The following is a 24,792-nucleotide window of genomic DNA, read 5'->3' on the forward strand; positions in this document are numbered from 1 at the left end:
CAGGCTCTGGGTCTGGAATTCTGAGGCTGAAGGTGCCTGACGAAAGTTGTTAGTGAGGAAACACCTGTTCCACAGCTCATTGCATGGAACTATGTGAGAGAGAAGAAATATACTGGGAAAATATCAGAACTAAGATAAAGTATAACAAGTTAGGGGCTGGTGCAGGAAGAAAGGTCTTGGGGTGGCATTTGACATTTAAAAGTCCACCTGTGAGGACAGTGGGCACTCCTACACTTTCCAGTCCTCCTGGAGTCCTTGCTAAATGCTCTTATGATGTAGCTCCTTTGTCATCTTACTGCTGAGTGACACACCGAGCTCTAACACCATCCTGTGACAGCAAGGCACACGCAGCAGCAGCACTGAGGGGCAACAATATCAGAAAGTTTGTGTGCAAATACTTGTACAAACTTAATTGACCCAAAATACATGAAAACAAACCATAGCAGCAGAACAAATTCCACTTTGCCATAAAGAATTCTGCAATATTGTGCCCCTTGTATGGGCACTGTCAGATTAGTGAAACCACTGGGTGGTCTCTTCCTACACATATCATTTGGAGTTGGCTTTTATTAGAGATCCTTAAGGATCTGGCTAAATGACATATAATAGGAAATACAGTTTTAGCATCACACCAGTGAAAAACTCAGTGTCTCCATTGTACATCAATCACCGATGAGTTCTATTGTACATCTACTCTAGTTTCTGTAGTCTATTGTTGTGTAGTAGAAATGGGCATTTCTACTCACCGTGGTCTTATTTCAAAATCTACAGTGGACTATCAATTTCTTATTCATCTGTGATAAACAGAAGCAACAATACTGGTTCTCTGTTGTGAAATCCAACCTGGAATATATAGAATAATGAGAAAATGGCTATAGCCAGAGAATCCAGTTTAATAGGCTGCTATACAGGAAGACTTTTTCTATGATACATTCTGGAAATAGTTTTCAAATGTTACTTACAGATACTGTATAAAATAGATACCAGTTTTTTATTGATTATACATCAAGATTCTTTGATCATTTAACCTATTAAGTAATATATAAGATGTGTGATGGAAGGTGAGCAACACTTTACAGGACAATCTAAATCTAATAAATAGATCTGTATCTCACCACAAGATTGAGCCACTGCTGTGCCGTCATCAGACTACAGAGCAACCACAACGTCACACACGCTGGTACAGCTGCATATGGTATAATAGGAGATGAAAAATCCCATTCCTTGAGCAGCTCCTCTTCCCTGCACGACTTTTTGGCTTTGGTCTGTACAGTAATACTGTGTGTGCTTGTTTGGTCCATGCAAAGCTATGAACAGTGTCTCGTTAAGAAAAAATAGAATTTAAATTGAAGAGGTATAGTTTTGGTTAATTTGGGATTAAAATGCAGTTTTCTCTCTGATCACAGAAAGGGCTGTGCCTGCTCTTTCTGGGTGTCTATTTCAAGGGGAGGGGGGAAGTAGCTACTTAAGTGTTTTAAGCAACACAGCTCTTGGTGTCCAGACTCTATGTAAGATAGTTCTAGTCGAAGAGGTTAGCAAGGATTGTACTCCTGTTACAGCATGTGTCTGGGAAAATACAGGCTGGGGGGGGGAAACAAACTCCAAACCTGAAACTGGCACTTCTTTACCCACAGGCTTACCACACCATTAAGAACACTTTCACTCTGGAATATACAACATGGCAGCTGGGTTCAAACTGCAAACTGCATGTTTTCTATTGTCACAGGAATCAATAGCATACTGGAAATAAAAAGATGCTGCTGTTTGGCAGAACTGCAAGCAGTGTGCACATATGCCAGATTTACAGAGAGATTTCCCATTAAAACAAACTTCAACAAAAACAGACCACGGGAAACAAACTGCATATTCAGTAAAATACCATTGGCACCACTTGCCAAAACATAGGACGCTGTAGTTTTACAGTCCTTACAGAGGAGAGGGCGGGACCTTCACTCGAACATCTCGTAGTGGCGCGTTTGCCTCACCCGGGGCACCATGTCGATGAGCAGCCTGCAGGGGAAACACACAGTGTGGGTGCAGAGACACAGCAGAGCCCTGGGACTGGGGTGTTTGCTCTCGTCACTTATTAATTTACTTTATGAATAAAGAAGAACTCAGATGCAGTAACAGCCTCTACAGTTTTCCGGAACAGTTGGTTTTACACTGGAAATAGCAATTATAGTGATTTATTCAAGAATAGTGTTCCCCATTAAAATGTTAATTTAATTTTCAAAGTTTAAAAAACCCCACACAGCTTCCAGCTGAGAGCTGGCTGCAGCCTGGCCAAGATCTGGTTCCAACTAAGATGCTCCATCTCCCCCTTTCTCTTAATGGCAGAAAAGGGGATAAAGCGCAAAACTTATGTTAGATTCCATGCAGTCAAGAGAAATTGTGGCAGCAATTGTGGCAGGGCTTCATTGATTTTTTATTTTGTTTCTGGTGTCATGAATCAAGAAAACATCTTAAAATTCAAGAGAAACAACATTTGAAACGCAACCAGCAACCTTCCATTTGGAAGTTGTATAAGGTAGAGGGCTAGGACAGAAATCAATAGCAAGATCCTTCTTTAAACTTGGGCACCTTTCCTTTAATCCAGACTGTCTTTGGAGAAGCAGTACGTAGAAATGTGCCATAAAAGCAATGGGGACTGATTTTATCCAAGATTTGTGGTTATATTTCAAATATTTAAAAACTTGTTTTTCCAATTCAGGTATCCAAAAGTCTTCTAAAGTTACTCCAGTTTCTTTTTAAGTCCTGGCTGCTTTCCAGCTGATGTGAGAACACAATCTTTTATAACCATTTCCACACACTCTGCTTCAGCATTGGCAGCTCATCTAATAAATTCCAGGGACTGATTTCACTGGAGTTATATAAGCCTTTCAGAGCTATGGCTACCTCCCACAGACAGCCCATCTGCTGCACACACTGCACTACCTCTGCACTGCTCCCAGGAGATACTCACTTGATTCCGTAGGCAGATATTGTAAGTCCAATTAACACTCCTATACTGCCATCCAGGTACCAGACAGAAGAATTGTGTTTAAATACTTCTGCACTAAGAAGGATGGAAAATCCCATTATTCCACCTACAAGAGAGTTGAAACCTAGAAGGGAAAAAAAACTAATTAAAGGAAGAACCCAAAGAGCTTATGAAAAGGAAAATAGTTTTTCAAGTAACTTTTCAAAGACCTTCTCTTGAAGCTTTTTACCCCATTCCATATATTTATTTATGTGTTTGGTACACCAGCTTAGAGCTGTATACATTGCTGAAGACATACAGGAAAATTCTAGTAACATTTTACATTTATGCTTTAGACATATCACAGCAGCTTCTTATCTTCTATTATTTACAATTTTTATGACCATCCTTTTAGATTCCGCTTTCTTTTATTAATCCTCTCTCTTTGTCTCCAAGACTGTCCCTTAAAAATTCTCCCAGAGCTTTTGAAATTATTAATGCCCTTTTTCATTCAACTCCTGTTTGGTTGGTTATTGATTTGGGAGTTTTATAAGTCACTATATTTATAAGTCATTCCTTTTTTAAACCCAAACTCTTCCTGATTTTTTTTCCCCCTCAATAACCCAGAAGACATCACTGTTGTCTACAAAAAAAATGTCACTGATAACGCATTCATTTGGTAGAGCCATATACTATTTAACCTAATTAACAAGTGAAAAATCAAACTTGAAACATTCTATATTGCTTGGTGAGTCAGCTCTAGTCAGCTGCTGCTTATAGCACTTACCCAGGCTTTTTCCAATTTCCCATGACTGCCAACAAGGACATATATGACACTTGTTCCTGAGTATCTCCTTTGACCCAGACTTCTCACCTCCAGTCCTTGCCTCTTCATTAACTTATACTGCTAATGCATGCTGATGAAATATATATAGTGTGTATATATATAAGGAATATATAAAGAATATTAAATATAAATTAATTAACTAGAAATTTAAACCAGTGTTACTTCCCCTACTCCAGCTTAAGTCAGAATCCATCAGCATGATATGCAAAAGAATAATACATTTTCTTGCCATTATTGGTTAATGTTTCCAAATTATATAAAAGCTACTTGCAAAGGAAATTATTTTCTCTTCCTGATTGTCATTCAGTCAAATCCTTCTTTGCTGGCATGGCAGGAAATCATGTAATAGCTGGAGGTATTAATGCAGACACTGTTCAGTGCATAAGGCCAGCACAGGAAAAAACAGGTGGCTAAATCTGGGTAGGAAACAGGTATCTAAAACCTACAGGAAAGCTGGCTGACATCACCCAACTGTCACGTATCTGCAGTTGTCCTCTGAGATGTTACAAAATTCAAGGCAGGAAATGGCTGTTTTTATTATCCAAGAGGCCATGCTCTTTTGCTATAAACAAATTGTACAAATAACCTTTTGCCTCACTACATTTAGGCTTGAAAGAGGTACTGTTGTCAAGCCCTGCTCTAAAACAAAATTATTCTTAACAAAAATTTTTAATAGAGGTTGACATGTATGAGAGAGAATTTGCTGTTCTGAAAATAAACCTATTTTTCAGGAATAAAAATGTATGCTCTTGTTACTCAAAACAGTTTGTTGGTCCAGAGCCAGGGATCACAGGAGGTAAATTAGCAGGAAACAGAAAACACTAAAAAAAGATATGCAAGGGAGTGCTAAATCTATCTCAGCTGCTGAATCACATTGTCTCTTCCTGATTCTTAATAAATCAAATATATATGTAAATATGTCTCGTGAAAGAAGATATTTAATCACACAAGGTAAGATCAGCCTCCTACATTTTCTAAAGTAGTCCTGAAGGAGACAAGAGAGATGAAAACCAGACTGAGGTAATTGTACACTTTTTTCCCCTAATTTTTTTTAATCAAAGAATAAGCAATCTCCAGCTCAGAAGCAATATCATTAGCATGAGTAATTATGGGGGAAGCGATTTCTCTGTCATACAGGAGAACAATTCAGAGCTGGAGTTATTTAGGAATTTTCAGCTAATATTTTGTCTGAATAAACCGCTCTGTTTCAAAACTAAGGTACATTCCTTTCTAAAGGGAGGGTTAATAATTTGCCTGCCTAGACACAGTTCTGAAACGGTCAATGTGTCCCACTTACGCTCTGACAGGGAAGGAAGTCAGACTCACTGGGCCATGGTTCCCAGGATCCTTTCCAGAAAGATTTTTGCAGGTTGGAGATATTTTTGTTTCAAAAATGCCTAGGGTGGCAGAGTCCATAGGAAAAAACAAGATCTCTGAACTGCAGGTCTGTTGGGAGAGAATCTCAAATGCAGGGAGGCAGCAGCTCTAGTTGTAACCCCCGCACCGCTGTTCTGGTTCCTTTTTTCTTCTTTTATATTTAAAATATAAATAAATGCTCATGAAGAATTTATATAAGTAGGATGATATAAATACTCATAATACATGCTATCACACATCGCCAAGGAAAAAATAAAGCATGTTTAACATACTTAAAATAAAGCAATTGTATGCATCCCCAGAGTAAGCTGAAAATTGAATTTTCTTAAAGTGAAATCTTCAACAGAGTAATGTGCCATTATCTATGAATCATTAACACCCTACCATGCCTGTTTGCAGAGTATTTCTAACTACCCTGTGCTGGCAGATACAAACTGGGAGAGGTTCATAGGGTGCTGTGAAACCTCTGCCATCACTGTGGCCTCACTCGTTTTCAGGGCAGATCCCCGGGGCTTTCCAAGGGTTCACAAGCTTGAGCCCTGTCAGTAAGAGATACACCTAGACCAAGCTTTAAAACATGCCTTTAAACATAACTTTTAAAACCAGAAAGAGTCAGGTGCTACACACCTGAGCCAGCACAGTGAGGTGTTCAGATAGAGTGGATGAAATTCACCCTGTGCCAAACCACTGCGGGACCGGAGGAGGGCAGGGCAGTGAGCAGGACAGGGCTTTGTTTCACACCTGCCATGTGTCTGTGGTGACAAATTACATCTCTGGGGGTATGTCTGAATGATGGTGGTGACCCCTGCTCAAAGCAGGCAGCATTTCTGCAACAGACTTTCCTTTGTTTAAACTGTCAGGATTATGTTGTTCACCAGGCACAGGCAGAGAGGATAGAGGTAACTTTAACAAAACTCTGTAAATTGGTGTCATGTCCCCCTGCTGTAGCCTAACCTCTGACTTATACACACATACTTTGTTACTTGCTCTACTCCTAACTCTCTATTAGTAATATCATAACTATTGCTATCCACACATTCTGTTTGGCTTCCACGAAACATACTCATTTCAGCTGAAAAATCTATGCAAGAGCCTCGTGATACCACAGATTGTTCTAGGGTTTCGGGGTGTTTCTTTCCATTTCTCAGTGGCTGCCTTATTCCAATGCACTTTCACAGCTGTCACTGTACAAGGCTCACTCATATCCTCTGCATCTACAACATTCCCTGGAAGAGTCTATAAATGCAGCAGGATCAATGTCACACTCACCATCAGTTATCAGTGCTCTGCTTGTAAGGACCTTTCCCAGCATAAATTTGATTACTGCCAAGACAGTACAAAGGATTCCACTTAAAACAGAGACACTATACAGAAAATCATCCTGGGAAAAAAAAAAAAAGAAATGTCATACATTAGTATGTCTTCTGGTCATGCCCCATATATTAAATGATAAGTAGTACTAGGTACTGTGCAATTAGTTGTGCTACTGGAGTATACAACCTGAGAAAAAAATTCCTGCGTTATGACTTCCATGACAGATGGTGCTTATTTTGCTTATATTGCCAACTGCAATTCCTTTTGCAACCATAATTACTGACAGTTCCAACCAAAAAGTTTTGAATTGACCCAACCTCCTCAGAATAGGGAGGTTATATATACCTGCGGGGCTGAACCCAGACTGCCAAGCCATCTAATGCCTAGTGCCATCAGTATGGGAGTTCCCACAGGCAGGAGGAAGGCTTGAGAATAGAATCCCACTTACCAGACCTTTGTTGATTTTTGGCGTAAGAAATAACCATTTAATATTTTTTCTGATTCTGCACTTGCTTTGGTTTTGTTTGGTTTCCTTCTTCTAAAGTCTGGTCTGAGCTACATCCACAAAACTTTTGATACTGATGCGCAAAGTAAGGCTTAGCTCTTTCTTAAAAAACAAGTTTTCCATGGACTTTCATTTCACAGAATTATCCACATTGCTTAATTTGCATGTATAACATGGGCTCCCCAGGCTCCCTTAAGAGAGAGCTGCATGTCTATGTAGAGCAAAGAAGGGTAACTAATTACCGTTCAACACACATTCTCTAAAAGGTTGTCTGGAGGCACCTTCTCCTTTTCCTGATAACTATTTTGTGTTTGGTTGGGTGGGAGGGAACTCCTGAGTGCTGACACACCACAATAAGGTGCCTAAAGGGAGTCCCTGTTCATTCTTCCACCTGAGGTGCAAGAACCCATAGGCTGCAGAAAAACCCAAGCAAGCTCTCAGCCTGCCTGCCATCTAACCACAGAGCTTTGAAATAGATTCATTTATTACTCTTAATAGAAGCTTTAATTTAAGCTGTTGCAACACCAGTACAAATAAAGGAAACAGTAAGAATATATTTCTTTTGTATTTGCAGGTCTAAGTAGGCCAGTCCCATTGGGACCCTGTTCCTGATTAAAACACTCCAACAAAAATCCCCACTGATAGCAAATATTGTCATGATGATTCACCATCAGCTCCATCCATTTTCATTATTTTAGCAGCAATTCAAAACCCAAAGAAATCAAAAAATGGTTTTGAAATCTGCTTAGGAAGATGCTGGAAATTAGATTACTGGTATAATGTACTCACATCCCTAAATAAATCATTCAATATATTTTTATACAATTTTGTATGTCATATAATTTTTAAAGTCTACTTCATTCGCTCTCAATCATGAGCTCATTCTCTCTAGAGCTGGTACAATATTGAGTATTAAGGCAAAATGCATTGAGGGAAAGAGAGTAAAATAGGAGCTGTGAGAATACAGAACTGAAGCCCTGGGTAAAGTTAGGATGAAAAGCATTTCTAAAATTATTTTAACAGAACAAATGGAAAATACGCAGTAAATTTTGGAGTGCTAGGGAAAAACTAAGGAAGGACTGGGAATATTTGCTTGCTGTCAGTCTAGCAAGGAAACTTGGGCGCTTTCAGAAGGTCTGAAATGACAACAAAGCAAAGATTCAAAAGTCTGTATAAGCTTTGCAAAAAAACACTGGAAATTTGAGATCCTTGTCAAAATCATGCCTCTAAATGTGATGCATCTCTCTTAAAAATGAGTATTTTCAATGCCCAAAAACTTAATTTTGATAGCCTGAAAAATTCTGGTTGGTTTTGAGATTTTAGTCTAATCTCATCTAATATTTCACCTAATATTTAATATACAACATATGTATAAGGCCTCAAAATAATCTGAAGCAGAATGCTATGCTCCACTAACAGAGTCATCTCTATCCTAGCCTACTGAGCTGGCAGCACGGTGCCATTCCCACACTGCCCTACAGACTGTGAGCTTCCCCTTAATGTGTGAGTTTGGGTTTTACTTGTTTGGGTTTTACCTTTGTTACAGTACAAGTGACAAGCAAACTTCCTGGCGATGCTCTCAACAGCACCAAGGCCCCTCACTCACTAGCAATGAGTGAGGAGTGGCTGAAAAGAGCAGTGCAAAGGTGCAGACCTGATGTGCTCCCAGCCATGCACAGGCCAGGGGCTGGTCCCAGCCCTTCACAGGTAACAAGTGTTGGGTGCGTGTTCAGCTGAGCCATTGACAGCTCAACGCTGCATTTCTCCTGTGTCTCACTTGACACAATGACTCATTGCTCTACGACTACATGAGAGTTCTTTTTTCTGCATCACCTCACAGACCCTCCAAAGACTTAATGATTCCTCCCAGGCATCCGTACCTCTTGTCTTTGCCTTCCTCCTCAGCAAAGCACAAGCTTTGTCATTACACAGACTTGAGCCCTGTGGACCCAGTGGAGGTGACAGGGTAAATTACTTTGCTACCAACAGTTATGTTACTGTCAGCCTTAGGCTGACAAAATGCAGTTTTCCTACACCTGTAAAATTCTTGGGTATGCACTTGCAAACCTTTAAAATTCACATTGATACAGATGTTCAGAAATCCAGTTATTAATTCAAAATCTTGAAATAGTTATGCCTTATTTCCTATTCTATCATGCCAGGTTTCATCTTCTGTATGGCACATTATTTTGAGCTGGTACAGTGTTTTCTTGTCATAGTGTATCACAAATTTTTTAAGTGAACTCAGTTATTTTTTCTCCTGAATGTGTCACTAAATTCACAGTATGTAGAAATGTGTCTTTCCATTTGTTCTGCTATACAGTTGTGATCTAAATGAGTCTAGCCACTCTACTGGAATCCAAGAATGACTTAAATGTGATTTCTGAATGAACTCGTGAATTCCTGAACAGGCTTTTTATAGAGAATACATATTCAGGATCTAGAAATTCTTCGTAAGTTTAGAGTTTGTCTTTACTGAATCGCACTAAACAAGCTCATTTTGTTGCTAATACTAATCTAATAACCTCTGATAAAGCAGAAGACCTGACAAATTGAAGCTCCTTTGTTATCATAGCGGACACAGGAAGAGAAGAAGTTAGAAAAACTTGCTCTGAATGCAAACACCTCAGCAGTTTCATGCTGTAGAACTGTGCCAAACAGGTTTGCAGAAGATGAATTTTTTCCCCCATCTCTGAACCCGTAAATCTAACCAGTATCCAAAATCACCACCTCCAGTTGTGTGCAGCTTTTCGCACGAGCCACATGGAGGCGGCAGATCCCGCAGGAACTGAGCGCACGCTGCGTGAAGACAAACAGAAGAGGGAAAAAATCTTTTGAACTCACTTTCCTCAGTACTTCCCTGTGTTTTCTGCATGTTCGGGCACCAAAGAGCTGGAAAAAGAAGAGTGAAGCTACTTGGCAGTAACAAAAGGTTTTGCAGGTGTAACAGATCAGCCCAAACCAGGCGGGCTGGTGTGATGGCCAGCAGCATGAACAGCCTGGCGGCGCATTGCCTGAGCAGGTGAGGGTGGAATAGGAGAGAAACAGCTAAAATATGCTGCCTTGGCACTTCTCTGATGCAATGATCAGAAGCTGGAACTGTTTTAGGACAGCAGGATTCAACAAATTACCTGAGGGAGGGCTGCTGTGGGCTAGGCACCTGGGCTGGAGCTGAGCCTGTGGAGGTGGCCAGGCGGGATGCACGGCTGGCAGACGTGCTCTGCTGCAGTGCTATGGGCTCTGAAGAGTTAAACACGTCATACTGTGGCTGTGAAATGATTCCCATAAAACTAACTCATCCTTTGGAGAAATGAAGGAAAGAAAAGCCATAATGAAGACCTAAATTAATAAAATAAGCCTGGCCATCTGGCACCTTCTCCCTCTGGATCTTCCCGGAGCCCTGCCCTCTCTGTACCCCTTGCCTTCCCATCTGACAGTCATTAGGAGCACGAAGCACATCCAGCCAGACTCACTGTACAAGTCCTTGGTATTATTTTAATTAAAGCAGCAGCAAATTGTGACAGATGATAAAAATTTAAATTCTGATCATTTCCATATGATAAAAGCTTCTCAGTGCAGTAAATAAAGCTCCTTCCTTTTCGATTTCTTTTCATCATATTCCCTCATCACTACTACACTGTACATGACACCTTAATTAAAGGACACATATATCTGATTAGATGGCTTCATATTTAATCCAGCAATGTACATAAAACAAGATGCCCATCCTGGATTGCCTTCTCATTACACAGCACTCTAATAGCTACAATGTCTTAAGATTTATTTTATGCTGTGGTTTTATGCTTGCTTTCCAGAAAGAAACCTTTTCTAGGATGCTCTTTTACCTTTCCTAGGAAAGGAATAATAGAAATCAGCAGGCAGCCTTCCTCTACTTCATCCAAACATTGTCCCCACCAGTGCAGCTGAGAAGAGGTGTGTGACAACAGTTCTGTCCCTGCTTTCAAGGATTTCACCAAAAGCAGCAATAATCTTATGGCTTAAGAAAAAATTAGTTGATTATGATGGGACTTTTATCTTTTTCTGAGTCTAATGTAGGAAAATAATCAAAACAAAACAAAACAAACAAAATACCTCACAGGGTTCCTCCATGCTTGGTTTATTAGGTAGAGATATTTTAATCCAATTCCCAGCCTAGTAACTAAGTTTCAGCTGACTTGTGTTCCTAATCTTTTCCTAGAATGCATTTTGCTGATTCTGACCCTAAAACTTAGCCTAGATTTCATATATTATTTCTACCAACTCCCCTCTGCCCACTCTCCTTTAGTCACAGTCCTTTCACTTCCACTTTGGGGATGTAAAAATGTTCTCATTTCACCTGCATTGTACAGTGTTGAGCCAAAAGATATTCACTGGTATGGGAGGAAGCAGGTATATCCAGCGTTCCTCCCCAGTGGATACAACACATAAAATATTACAATTAAAATCTATGTGTGACCCTCCTCTCTGTCCTTCCTCAGTTGCTCATTTTAGTGCAATCCCAAAACAAGCTGTTTTGCCCACCTCCAACAGTGCAGTTTTCCTTCCACTCCCCTGCCTTCTCCTCAAGCTTCCTCTGTGAACCAGCCAAAGGCCTGGTTCTTCCTCACTCCTGCAGGAGTTGGGAATTCTTGTACCACCTTCTTTATGCCAATTTTTCTCTTCCCAGAAAATCTGGTGTCTCATTATACTTCACCTCTCCTCTGCTGAGCCTCACTCATCCTGGCTGAGGAAGCAGGGACATATTTCTGGAATGATACAGATGCTGTTGGCTGGAGCAAAGTCCTGGCTGGCCCAAACTGAGCTGAGTTTGTGTTGTTAAATATTAATTTTGCCCATCTCTGCAACTCACCATCTGTCTCACAGATCCCAACAATGACCCTTCTTCAGTCCAGGTGACCAGTCACCATCCTCCCCAGTGCCCATCAGGTTCTGCTCCCACCCTGCTCCCCATCCCTACCTTCACATGCTTCCCACTCCCTCCCTCTCCTCCAGGTCCCTTAGCAGCTGTCGTGTCATCTGGGCACACTGGCTGTAGGATCACTAAAAGTCCCTCTGAAGAACATGTTACTTAGTCAAAAAGGACTGGCTTCCCTCTTCTTCCCCTGAAGTATTGTTACAATACAGACAGTAACAGAGATATTTCTAATACAAACACTTTAAAAAAAAAAAAAAAAAGTCCAAATCTCTATCACACTTTCTCCCAAGCAATAAATAGTTTATGCAATCAGTCTAAAGGGAGCTCCTGGGAAGCTGGAGGGTCTCGCTCACTGTTGAACTTCAAAAGGAATAGGAGTTTTAATTGCACTCCACTGTCAGAAAACAAACCAACAGCCCAGTCTCTGACTCACGCAGGAGACAGTCTCTTCACATGGAGATACAAAGATCTATTATTAGTACAAAAAAAAAAAGTCTTGTGAATGTTTAAACTTATTTCTTTGGTGTGACAAAGCAATTCCCCAGCACAGAATGTTTTTTCAAGAGACAGATAACACAGACAGGGTGTGCTGAATGCCCTGGGATGGCACCGAGGCCGGGAGCCGAGGGACTGTGAGCTCCAGAGAGCTCTCATAGGCGACCTCAGGACTCCTGCAAAGGGTCTGCGTGAACCTTTAACATCACTTGTGCTTCCTGTCTTCCCAGGATTCATCCACATTGTTTTAGCAGCAAACGGTTATGAAACATAATTTCAAATGGTATTTGCCCTCTCTCAGAAGAGTCTCCCTAGGGAGACTGACATTTTTCTCATGAGTAGGGAACTGAGACCAGCAATGCATTTCACATCACCTACCAAGTAGCGAGCAGTCATCAGCTTTTCTTCGTTATCACTCTGAGGTAAAATCTGACAGTAAGGCTTTCCAAAATTCACCTGAACAAAGAGTGAAGTTGTTATGTTTTTCCTAACCCTGGCTTACTCATTAGTTCTAGCATCCACAACATTCCCAACAACCTGCAAGAAGCACGTGTATTTTAGACCAAACTCCAAACTATACAGAACAGGTAACAATTGTAAAGCAGGATTCTACCGTATAATTAATGTATATGGCACTTTGATTTGAAATGGTAAGCAATAAATTATATATAAGAGATTAGAAATGTATAGGCAAGTATGTACAAGGACATATGTGTATGTAATGACAAGTATTTTTTTATATTGCTATTGACCTATAATTCAGTTGTTGGCATCATTAAATGTATTTATACATTTATGATGGGTTTATTTTAAACTATTAAATTAGTAAATGAATTAGAACTCACAAAGCTACACTGTGCCACCCCTACCTCCCCATTTCAACTGTAATCAATATCATGATAGTGTAACATATGGCCTAATTTTTCAAGTGGTTTCATTTATAAAAACATTGGAGGCATCACATCAGATGGGCTGCATGTCTTTTGTACACAAACTGATTATATTTTTCCTTCTTTGTTCTGCAGGAAATGTCACAAATATGGCATGATGCTTGCTTACTCTTGCAAAAAAGTGTCCTTTGCCATACTAATGAGGACAAATGCCAAGCTGCATTGACATTACATGTGTTATACTATTACCCAGGGAAATGCAAGCAGTAACTGAATAGTAAATGGATATTGATTTACAACCCCAGGTGAAATTAAAACAGCCATTCTCAGTGTGGCTGGGTTGGGCTTTTTGAGCCTTCTTTAAGGAACAAGGAAAGGTCTACAGATTCTTTGTGGCAATAGTAAAAATAAAGCACATCATTCACACTTAACTTATATTTGTACTGTTGAAGATTATCTAGTAATGGCATGATGAGGGTAAAGGGGCAAATGATAAAGGTTTTTTGATCATGGAGATGACAAGCACTAACAATAGTAAATGCAGACACAAAACAATGCTCAAAATCTGTGCTCCATTTGAGTTTGAGACTCCTTTCTCAATGTATTAGCAAAATGTCAAAAAATCACTAAAATTTACATAGAAATCCAAGTGTGATGTCATTGGGAGTGTGAATATCACTATTCCTCCTCATTTGTAGTGAAATGTGTGTGTACCAAATCCTCAGGGACAGCATTGGCTGTGGATACAGCTCTCTGAAACATCAATAAAGGAATGGTAATTCCTTTCCCTAGTGGGAATTATCTTATTACGGACAACATGGGTTGGAGAACAAATGCTGCAAGTAACAATAGGGGAAATATCCTGAATCTAGGAGAAAGCAAACCTTATTAAATTATTTGAGTCAACAAGAAGTGATTCTATTTTGGGTTCAACACTCAACGTTGCCGGGAAAAAAAATCTTAAATTATGTGATCTGAGAAATATTCATTTAAAATTAACTGGAAGGGTAAACAGAATGAGGGGCTTCTATTCCAATGTCAAATACTGATTAGCTTTGTAAGTCAGGTGTATTGAACAACAGCTAAAATTATCAGAAATTTCAATTCCAAACACTTCAGAAAGAAGAGCAGCTGGCCTACTTGTTTTAGCACTTATTCCAGCAAGTGTAATAGGAACAAAGGAAAAAAGAGAGAGACAGGGAGAGGAAAAAAAAAAAAAAAGACAAAGATCTGATCAGTGAAAAATATTTCCTTAGGGATCAATGATAAGAAACTGAAACAACTGCAGCATATTAAAGCAGACCCTTAAAGAACAAAGATTCCCAGCTATATAAAAAATAGGGCAAAAACACAGAAAGAAGTGGAATTTGTAAGGTTCTCACACATTATTGACACATCTCTCCCTTCTGCAAAAAATTTGTTTTCTTTGGATTTCGTGATCTTTCGATTTTTTTTGAGTTTTCCAGGTGTACAATAGCACATCCACAGCTATTCTCATTGCAAACACTCACATAGTGTTTGGGCAGATCCACTCTACAGTACATGCAGAGAAAGTCTAGGACAGTGTCACTTAAAAATTCTGGGAATGGTTGGGGGCACTGTATGGGCTCTATACAGCACATATACCCCTACTTTCTACAAGAAATCTTACCCAAATACCTCAGCATCCCAGTGATAGGGTAAGAACAGGAGAGAAACAGCAAGATTTCCTTCAAAACCAACATGTTCCGAGACAAGTGGAAAATATCATCACATCTCTAAATTCACAAAACGAGAAAGCTTTAATTAAAAATATTTTCAGGCAAGTGAGAATGGAGGCCACAGCTTGATAAAGTGACTTGCATGTATGTGTTGATGTAGGGCAGAAACTGCCTCTACATACACACCCACACACAAATTGCCATCAGAGGATAATGAAGCTTCTCTTCGAATTCAAGCTGAGGTTACTTAAAAGATAAATCCCCTCTGGAACTGACATGAAAACTTTATTCTCATCATTTACTCCTCTGTCCAAAAAACAGAGACTCATAATTTGTATTTTCAATGCTCACAAAAAGCAATGTCCAAATCATCAAAGATGTATGAGAAAAAAAATCCATTCCACTTCTCACTGAATATTTTCAGTATTGGCAGTTTCCAGATTTTTGGACAAATAGATCTCTTTAGTTCCAATATTACTCCTCTATCTACCTTATCATCAACCCTGCAAGTTAACTCATTTAAAAACATACACAATTCTATGGATCATTGTTGGAGAACACTGCTCTACATCACAAATACTGAAAAGACCAGGACAAGGGGATTTATTTTAAACCCTGAGGATTAATATATATCTCAATTACTTGAAAACGAACTTTTCCCCATGACAGTAAGAAATGCATAATTAATACAAATACAGAGTTATATAGTTAGTGTGTAATTAATTCTCTGGCCAACTCTCCTGACACAGAATACCAGTTTTCAGGGCAGGCTTCTTTTTAATCATAATACAAATATAAATTCTGTGCACAGGGAAACCCAAAAGTTTATCTAATAATGACAATTTCTGAACTTGCTGTTAACTGCAGGAGATGAAATCTACAGTTAAAGTTCTCTAAAAATATCAATTCAATGCTCAACAGTAATTTGCAAAAATGAACATATTGCAAAAATCCCTGGTGACCCCTATACTTGGAATTCTGTGGGCTCTTCAGGCTTCCTCGTGTACAATGGAGATAAAACTAAAAAGAAAGGTATGAAGAAAGTAAATGAAGACCAAAGATGGGCCTGACCCAGTATGGCCACAGTTGCTGTTGCTTAGAGAAAACACACACACTCCCAGGAGTCAAACACTTGTCATTAAACTTACCCAAGTTCTTTCAAACTAATTAATCTATCTAGTCATTCTTATCCTGCCTTACAGGCTGTATCATAGGCCCTGCCACATCAAACAAGGAAACCAAAAGGAAAAATACACCATTTCTGTGTTTCCCAAGGCTTTGAAGCATTCAAAATAATTACAAAAAACATTGCCTGTGCTGAAAGCTTGTGTTGTGACATAACGCTACCTATTGTTTATTTTTACTTAACACAGAGGAAGAGGTAAAACAAACACAGAGCAGAAATGAAAGGCAGGAGCAGCACTGAGAAATGCAGAAAGTCAGGAGCTCTAATTGTCCTCTCGTCTCTGCCAGTGCAGATCAGGAGTATTGTCATTCACAGGGTTTCAGCAAAATTACATTCAGCGTGGGATAAAAGAGAATTCAAATATGTGACTGGAAAATGTCTGACTGAGCTGAACCTGAGCTCCTGCCCCGTAAATTAAGCAGCACCTCTCTGCAGTCTAACAAGAATCTGTGGACATTTAAGACCCTTCCAGGATGATGTAGTCGAGCTGGAAATGTCATTAATGTGTAAACCTGTCATTCTCTTCTTGGTTCTCTGAATTCTGCTGAGGATCACCAGACCTGCAGCAGAAATCATCATGTGAAATGACAACAATACTGAAGACTCATGTTTCTAAATGCCCACATAAGCTCAAAACATCTGGAAGAGTATTTCAAATTATTTCTTAGTCATGTGATTTTTATATTCTTTCTTACTGCTAGTATTTTCATGAAAGCAACCCTTCCAAGATCCAGTTTAAGGACAACAGAATCTCTGCATTAAAGAATTCCTAAATTCTTTCCAAGAAAATATCTTTTTTGTAACATGCGTATTAAGAACCAACAGATACAAAAATGATGTATCTCATACACAACAAGAAATACAGCAAACTTCCTCTAATTATTCAGAAGTCACTGACAAGGCTTTTAGGGTTTTAATCATAGTTACTTCCAATTAGCAAGCAGATACTTAATTGGTCAGTCTGTTTATTTGCTTAAATTAAACTTGACCATATCATACTATTTTCTCCAAAACTTACTCAAATTAAAATGAACTCAGAGAAATTATGACAAAGTTGCTGAAGTTTACCACAAATTAAGATGTAAAAAGGGACATTATAGTTTTGAGAATGATGCAGTCAGTCATGTTGCTCTGCATTATTATCATTAGGTTAATCTTGACTCCCCCACAAACAGAGCAATGCATTCCAAACGAGCTCCATCTGCAAGGCTGACAGTACCAGCTTTGTGTTCAGCATCTGAACACCATTTTCCAGTTGGGTTTTAGCCACATTATCTCTCTTGAAGTTGAAGTCACATGGCTAAAATTTCACAGGATCCTTTACAAAGTACCCACATCTTCAATGACCTTCGCTTCACCAAAGAGCAATAGGATGTAAACTGTACCCAAAAAATCATGCGACTATGACTCACATGTGAAGGTTTTGTTGAAGTATACATCCTTTTAATCTAGTGCAGAACTTTCCCCCCTAGTTTTATACCAGTTTGGGACACCAGTGGAGTTACACTACCTTGCTCACACCACAAGGATACTTTCCTGGTCTCAGAATAGCACGCTAATATGGAATCCCAGTGACACAGAAATCACCATCAGAAAATATCTCAGGTCACTATTTTGATGCAGAACTGGTTACTTCCCTGCTAAGCAAAATTAGCAGAAAACACTGCTCTATTATTTATCCACATATGTACATACATTAAAGCTAAATTACATGGTAAGGTATTACAGAAATTACTATTATTAGCCGTTAGCTCATCAGTGGTCCAAGAAACAGAAGATAGCACCCTGGATAAAGGAGTAGAGACAGAAACTTCTCTCCCTTACTGATTTATTTTGAGTAGATTTCCACTCTGCTCAGATGTTAATGATACTGCCTGGGCAGCTGCAGATTAACTGGGAATACACTCAATAAACAAAACCCCGAACAACTGGGAAGAATGATCATTTCTGCTGAGACACTGAGCAGCTAAGGGAGCAATGTGCAACCAGAAAATCAGCATCAGGTTCATGCACAGCCAGAGCAACTGGAAAGGTTTCTATTGGACAACACCCTTTCCCCCCAACTATTTTTAATGTTGGCAACCCTCAGGCATTTTACCCCACTGGCCGTGACTTGCAGCAGTGATGCTGTTCTCTCAGCCTTCCCATTTTTCAGTGTTATTCTTAGTTTACACAGAGATGTTTCACCTGTCACACAACCCCTCCTGAATCAGTTTCCTGCAGTGAGATGTACTGAAAGACTTTGAATTTAAATTCCTTGCTATGTTATTTAAGAGACATTGAACAATAGTACCACTGCTTTTCATCCCATGCTCCAACCTACTTTCCAAGCAAAATTGCAAGGTATGAAAAACCTTTAAGTGTGTTCATGTGGCTTTTACCCTACAGTAGCCATCCACAGTCCGTGTCTGGCCAGATACATCTTTCAAACTGTTGATAGCACTTGAGTGCCTAAATGAGTGAGCACAGTCACAGGAACGGAATTATCTATCAGTGTTCTGATACAGTTTCAAATGGAAGCAGTATCCACCCGAACTTTTACCGACTCGACCCGGATTTAGCACACCAAACTGAATCCAAGGCAGTCTGTGACAAAAAGGGATCTGTACAAATCATTCTTACAGGACACTGAAAATGCAATGGGATGTTCTTTTCAGGGATATCCTTCTGTAGTTCTGATTGCGTTTTTTTTCCTACTGTAACTTTTTTAATTTAAAAAATTAAAAATGAGGATGTAGAATATTCCTGCAAATCACAGAAAATGTTTATAATGCAAATAGGAGACATTTCTCCCCTGTAAGAAATGGAGCCCTAAACTGTAGACAGAATCCATAATGATGGAAAAGTGAGATATAGATGATACAAGTTTTAAATTTTTGTTCTAAATGTTGTTTTAAATGTTTTGTTTTGTTGGAATTCTTAGGGCATTTGCTCATAATGAAGTAGATTGAGACATCCAAATTAATCTGATCCATGCTACCATAAATTCACCAAATTGGTGTTTTAATTATCATTGCAGCCTCCCTTTTCCCTTCTGCTTCCCTGAGTCAGCACTATATATTACATTTTCTCACTAAACAGGAGTTAAACTGTAGCCAGATGCACCATTTGAGTACAGACAAGTTAAGAAGTTGTCCTTTAGCTGGTCATCACAGTAGGGTCTCCCCTCACCCCTACCTGTCTCTCCTTCAGCCTCGCTGGCACGATGGCACCCATACCCACTCTCTAACCCAGTTCTGTCAAAATGTTTGGGTTGAGTTTGAGAACTGCTTACTGGAAGTGTTCAAGCTAACCCAGATCGTTTTGACAGAACCAGGCTGGTGAACTACATGTGCTGTTGTCCTGGCAAAGCTGAGGAGGAAGTAAATCACGAAGACTGGAAAAGACGGAAAGTCAAATGCAACAAGAACATGAATCAGTTGCAGTCAAACAATGCACCTGGCTCCAATTCATTATGTGTGACTCATCTTTGCCCAAATTTCACTAAACTACTGAAAATAAGTTTCTGTAATTGCCCGGCTTCCTGGAAATTTCCATGAGAGCACAGGATCCACTAGGTCATCTGCCCTGCTAACAGAAGGTAAAAAGATAGAATTCCATTTTGGCTTTTTTTTTTTTTCCAGCTCTGCCTCCAACTCCTGGTTGAAAGGAAGGAGTTTAGGTTTCTGTTTAGTGCCATGTTGAAAATGGCACTTGGCAAGGTGACCCTAGATGCCAAAGATTGAACACATAACTGGACCAAACTTCATGAGAGCTGAATACAAAAGCTCCAAGTTAGGTTGCCTACAACAACTGAACTGAAGCCTCATTTTGTTTAAGCACATTAGGAAGAATCTTGTGGGAGTGGAACCATTGCCAGGTGGCTTTCCCAGTGAGCAGCTGGTTTGGATGAGCAGAGCTCAGCTAAGTTAATATCCAGTACTGAAAGAAAGCAAGCAGGACAGGACAGAGTAGAGCTGAGAGAAAGATCACTGGGGAGAGCTGCTCTACAGGCCAGGTAGGGGCTGGCTTTCACAATGAAAAGAAAGCAGAGAGTAGGAGAAAAGCCCTTTGTGATGCTCCATGGTGAGCCAGTCAAAAAGCCAGCTCTTTGACCCAGCATGCTCTCCTCACCTGTTTCATTCCTGCTACTTGTACATGGCTCTGGAATTGGAGGCAAGAGCTGGAAAACAAAAAAAATGAAATCCAAAAATATGTTTTTTCCACACTGAAAATAGAATACTGAAGCCATTGGAGTAGGAAACCTTCTCATAAAATTCTACTGCAGTCATTAAGCACAGAGATGCCTCCTCTGTAAGTGAACTCTTACAGTCCCATGTAAAAAGCTTTAAGTGGTTACACTGAGAAAAATTAGAGGTTAAACCTATAAAAAACTCATAAAGATTAGACTCCATCACATAAGAAAAAATACTGCTTGAATCCTAGGACCAGTATGTGCAGCCAGGCAGAAAATGCACCTGCTAAAGCTTTGCAGAGTTCAGGGGGGCTGCTGAAAGGAGACACTGACATTTCTCAGTCTCATTAGCAGGGCAGGGAATAAAGAACATTTGAAGGAACAGGAATCACCTTACCACTTCTGGAAGCACCTTCTTCGCAAGATCGTGGATGGCTTTGATCACAATACATATAGATGACAGGAGGAATATGACACCCAAAATAACACAAGCTCTGGGGAAAAAATAGACAAAAATAAATAGAAATGTTAAGAAGGTATTTGAAGCTGCCAACTCTCCCACTGCCGAGGGTAACAGAATATTAATAATAAAAAAATGTCTTAAGGAGCTAAAAATAGAGACTTAAATTAAAGAACAGAATGAAATGTCCAGCTCCTCTCTGGTTCTTAAAACTTGGATTATGTATGAGAAGACAGGGCATACCAGATGATGTTTCTTTCTCTCTGATATTTCAGAGAGAAAGACCTGCCACTTCTGCTCCTGATGATTTATCAGACAGTCCTCTAGAGATCTGTTTATCTTTATTTGTTTGTTTTGCTAGGATCTCCCATTAGAAATAATCAAGGGAACTTCATTCTCTTTACCAAACCAGGACAGACGTTTGGTAAATCTGGTCAGCAGCACAACAGAACCTGAAACATCTGTTTCCTTCCCAAATCTCCAAGAAAAAAATATTTTAAGTGCAGATATTAAAAAAAACAAGTGCCTCCCTTTGTAGGCTGTCCAAGATGCTCCCAATACCTAATTAAGGGGCAGTTTCATCAGATTAGATGCTGTGCAGAATTAGACTCTCTCCTCCTGCTCTGCAGAGCTTACCACCCATTCTTACGAAAAAAGCAAACAAATGCTTAGTGAAGAGAACATAAAGTAACAGACAATATTTTGCAGAGAATAATGGAGTTTTGGGTAGGTCAGACACACCGAGACTTACAAAGCACATAATGCATACCCAGAACTTCACAGTAAAAAAGAAAACCCTTGCTTTTGTTCAAACATACAGACTAGTACTACTCTGAGATAGTGTTCCTTTTGCTGTGAAATACTACATATAAGGCTTTGGTTTCCTCTACGCCAATAATTATAACCGTTCTATTACAGTGTTGCTATATCTGTAACTCCATTTTACTAACAGTTCTTTGTATAAAAATCTGTTACCACAGATATACAGTAAGAGCAATTTAAACATTTAAAGTATGAAATAGTTAAGAAGTGATATCTATATGTACATTTTTTTTCTTCAAAAGCTGTATTTCCTTTGTTATTCATCTGTTGGTACCTGTCTGGTAGCTCAGGTAGCTGATGCTATAGTTATTCCCGTAGCACACTACTATTTTCACCAGCTCAGCCATCAGGGCCATGTGGGGGTTGGCAGCACATGCCATGTTCACAGCAATCTCCATCCCAAGGGTGGAGTGGAACTGGCACTGCCCTGCCTGGCTCAGAGGATGCAGCAGCAGTGGCACAGGTGAGGAGCTGGTCATTTTACCCCCCAACACAAGTGACACTAAATCACACTGCGGACAATCCAAACAGTCCTACAGACAGCTTCTCAGTTAAGGGGCTGCCCTTCTCCAGAGGAGTACAGACAACACAGAGGCTCACATCCTTCCCAGGAACAGAGTGGTACTGCCGGTGAGGTACTCAGATAGGAAAACTCTGCTACACCTATTTTAAGGTCGATGTTTAACACCATTGTACTAACTTGCAACACAATCTTCATTCTTGTTAAACATAACCTGTTGTAAAAGGCAGGTAGAAAAGGCTTGAGACAGTCTGCTGACCCCAGAGTCCTTCCCCTGGGCTCAAACACAGAACAGAAATCTGGCCCGTAGTCTGTGACAGAGGAAGAAACTCATAGAGTGGATTCTCTGCAATCCTGCAGCCAGAGATGACCATTACATGTTCATACAGATGAGACAAAAGTTCATCTCCCAAAAAGAATGACTAAAATCAAATATTAGTGGAATTTCCATTTTCTATTGCACACTTGTGAGCAGGTCCCTGTTCTGCAATAAATTCTTTTAAGAGGTTTGTAGCTTCACTCTATCTGAACGCAGAGGGAGACCTGTCTGTGTAACACAACGCAGAGACCTGTCTGGAGCCTCTTGAACTGCTTTTGTTAAACTCCAAACTTCTCAGAATTATCTTTATGCATTACTTCTGTAATATTTAGCACTGCCATTACAGAAGAAGCTTATATTGCACAATCTTTCACAACAGATTTTGTTGTGACAATGGGTTTTTTTATTTATTTATTTTATGTAAAGAATCATATACTAAAGGTTCTGCTCATTTACCTGGGACAAATGCAAGTGTGAAGTATCTCAGAACTGGTCCACAAAAGTTGGCTGACTTGCCTAAGGCCATTTGCTGAGCCAGTGACAGGTTGACATAAGATACCTATACTTCCTGTGAGAATATGCTGACATTTTTGTCTGAAAGCAACTCTGAAAGACAAGGTACTCTATCACTCCCAGCAGGCTTAAACCCACACAGCCAGAAACCTGTGAGCTGGAAACTATGGATTACACTTCCTTATGGCAGTATGTGTCGTTGAATGCCAAGGGTATGGGAAAGAGAAGACAGCAAAGCACCATCACCTTCCCTTAACTTACCTTTTATTCTCTGCATACTTCTGAGAAAGACAGGCGAACATTCCCTAAGGGGAATGCCACTGGCTGGATTCAGTTCTGACATAAATTGGAGAGTTTGGAGTTATCTCTGTAAAGTCTCCAACCACTCAAGCCTAACAGCAAATATTTTGCATCTTTGCCTATGCCAGCAGATACACAAAGACTTCAGCAACCTTGATCTGCTTCTCTTATTCTCAAGACCGGTTTTACTCTGGCTGAAGAATTCCCATACACCTACTTAACCAGAAATAGCTCAAGTAGAAAGAAGACAAGCAAGATGATAATAACAAAGACAAGGTTATTAATAGTAGACAGAAATGCACTCTTAGGTTTGAATCAGCATTCAGTCATGATATTTAGCAAGCCTAGCTCCCCCTTTATATGCTGGCTTTTGGAATCCAGAGCCATGTAAAATTCATGAGTAATGACAGTAGTTTAAGTGCAAAAATGTATGTTTCTTGTCTTCTTGAGTGTCTCAATTTATCTGCAAAACCACTAGAACACAACACTGCATAGCATCTTCTTTCAATCTTATTTGCCAGAAAAAAATAATTTCTAACTCCAAATCATACAAAATTCAACTAAAAATTTACAAAACAAGAAACCTCCAAAAATTAATCTGAATAACTGTGGTACATAATAAACAAATTGCAATTGGTTATTGTAAGTTTGCTCTACTTTCACGGTATTGGACCGCAAAATTTTTAATGCAAGCCTTGTAACTTCCATCTGCTGACAATTACTGCTGGGTAACTAAATAGTGTTTCCAACTGCACACGAAGGGTGTTAGTGCCAAGGTGGTTGGCAAATCCAATTTCATTAATAACATTCAATTAAATTAGATGAGCCAACTGCCATTTCTAAACAGGTTCAAGTCAACTCAGAAGTACCCATAAAAATTAATGAGAGGAGTTATACAGTGAGGTTTGACTGATTTTAAAGATATTCCTGACTTGTAATTGCCGTGGTGTAGTAAATGCTCCTCAGTCTCCAGGTTCTCCATGATGACTGTCAGCAATTCAGACACTCTGGAGTAGCTGGGGCTCCACCTAATGCCCTCATATTCCAGAATATTGGTATGTTCTTGCTAAGACATGAGGAGGGTACTTTTTTCAGCAACCCAACAAGATGGACAGATCTCCAGGTATCCTATGCCACCTGTACCCCTTAAACCTCCAGCACCTGTTGAAGATCCTGTACTTATTTTACACCCATTTCTACCTGAGTTAGTGTAAGAACTTCCCACTAAATATTTACTAAATCATTACAGTTATAATTGATCTACAATGCAAAATAATTGATTGCTACAGGTTTGACGGGCAGCAGGAAAGACCTAATGAAGAAAGTGCGAATCCGAATTCTCCCTCAGTGCCACGTAATATATTACTTCTAAAAAGAAAAATGAACGGAGAGAGTTTGGTCAAAACATTTTAAAACATAATGGAAAAGCATTGTTTGATTTTCAGAAGAAATGAGCTTTCTGGAATCTTTCAGGATGTAGTATATTTTAAAGAATA

General features: G+C 39.6%; 1 protein-coding gene across 1 annotated transcript in view; it reads right to left on the reverse strand.

The window, feature by feature from the left end:
* Positions 1–873: 873 nt before the first annotated feature.
* Positions 874–24,792, reverse strand: part of TMEM163 (transmembrane protein 163) — a 93,183-nt gene continuing 69,264 nt past the window's right edge. Inside the window, exons 5-8 of the mRNA XM_027748942.2 lie at positions 20,760–20,856; positions 6,453–6,564; positions 2,963–3,104; positions 874–2,010 (exon numbers count right to left, since the gene is read on the reverse strand). Of these exons, the coding sequence (XP_027604743.1) occupies positions 1,950–2,010; positions 2,963–3,104; positions 6,453–6,564; positions 20,760–20,856 (412 nt within the window). The 3' untranslated portion in view covers positions 874–1,949. The remainder of the gene's footprint in view (positions 2,011–2,962; positions 3,105–6,452; positions 6,565–20,759; positions 20,857–24,792) is intronic.

The sequence above is a fragment of the Pipra filicauda genome, unplaced genomic scaffold, assembly GCF_003945595.2.
Source record: "Pipra filicauda isolate LSUMZ 115617 unplaced genomic scaffold, ASM394559v2 scaffold47_size6085603_pilon, whole genome shotgun sequence".
Classification (NCBI taxonomy): Eukaryota; Metazoa; Chordata; class Aves; order Passeriformes; family Pipridae; genus Pipra; species Pipra filicauda.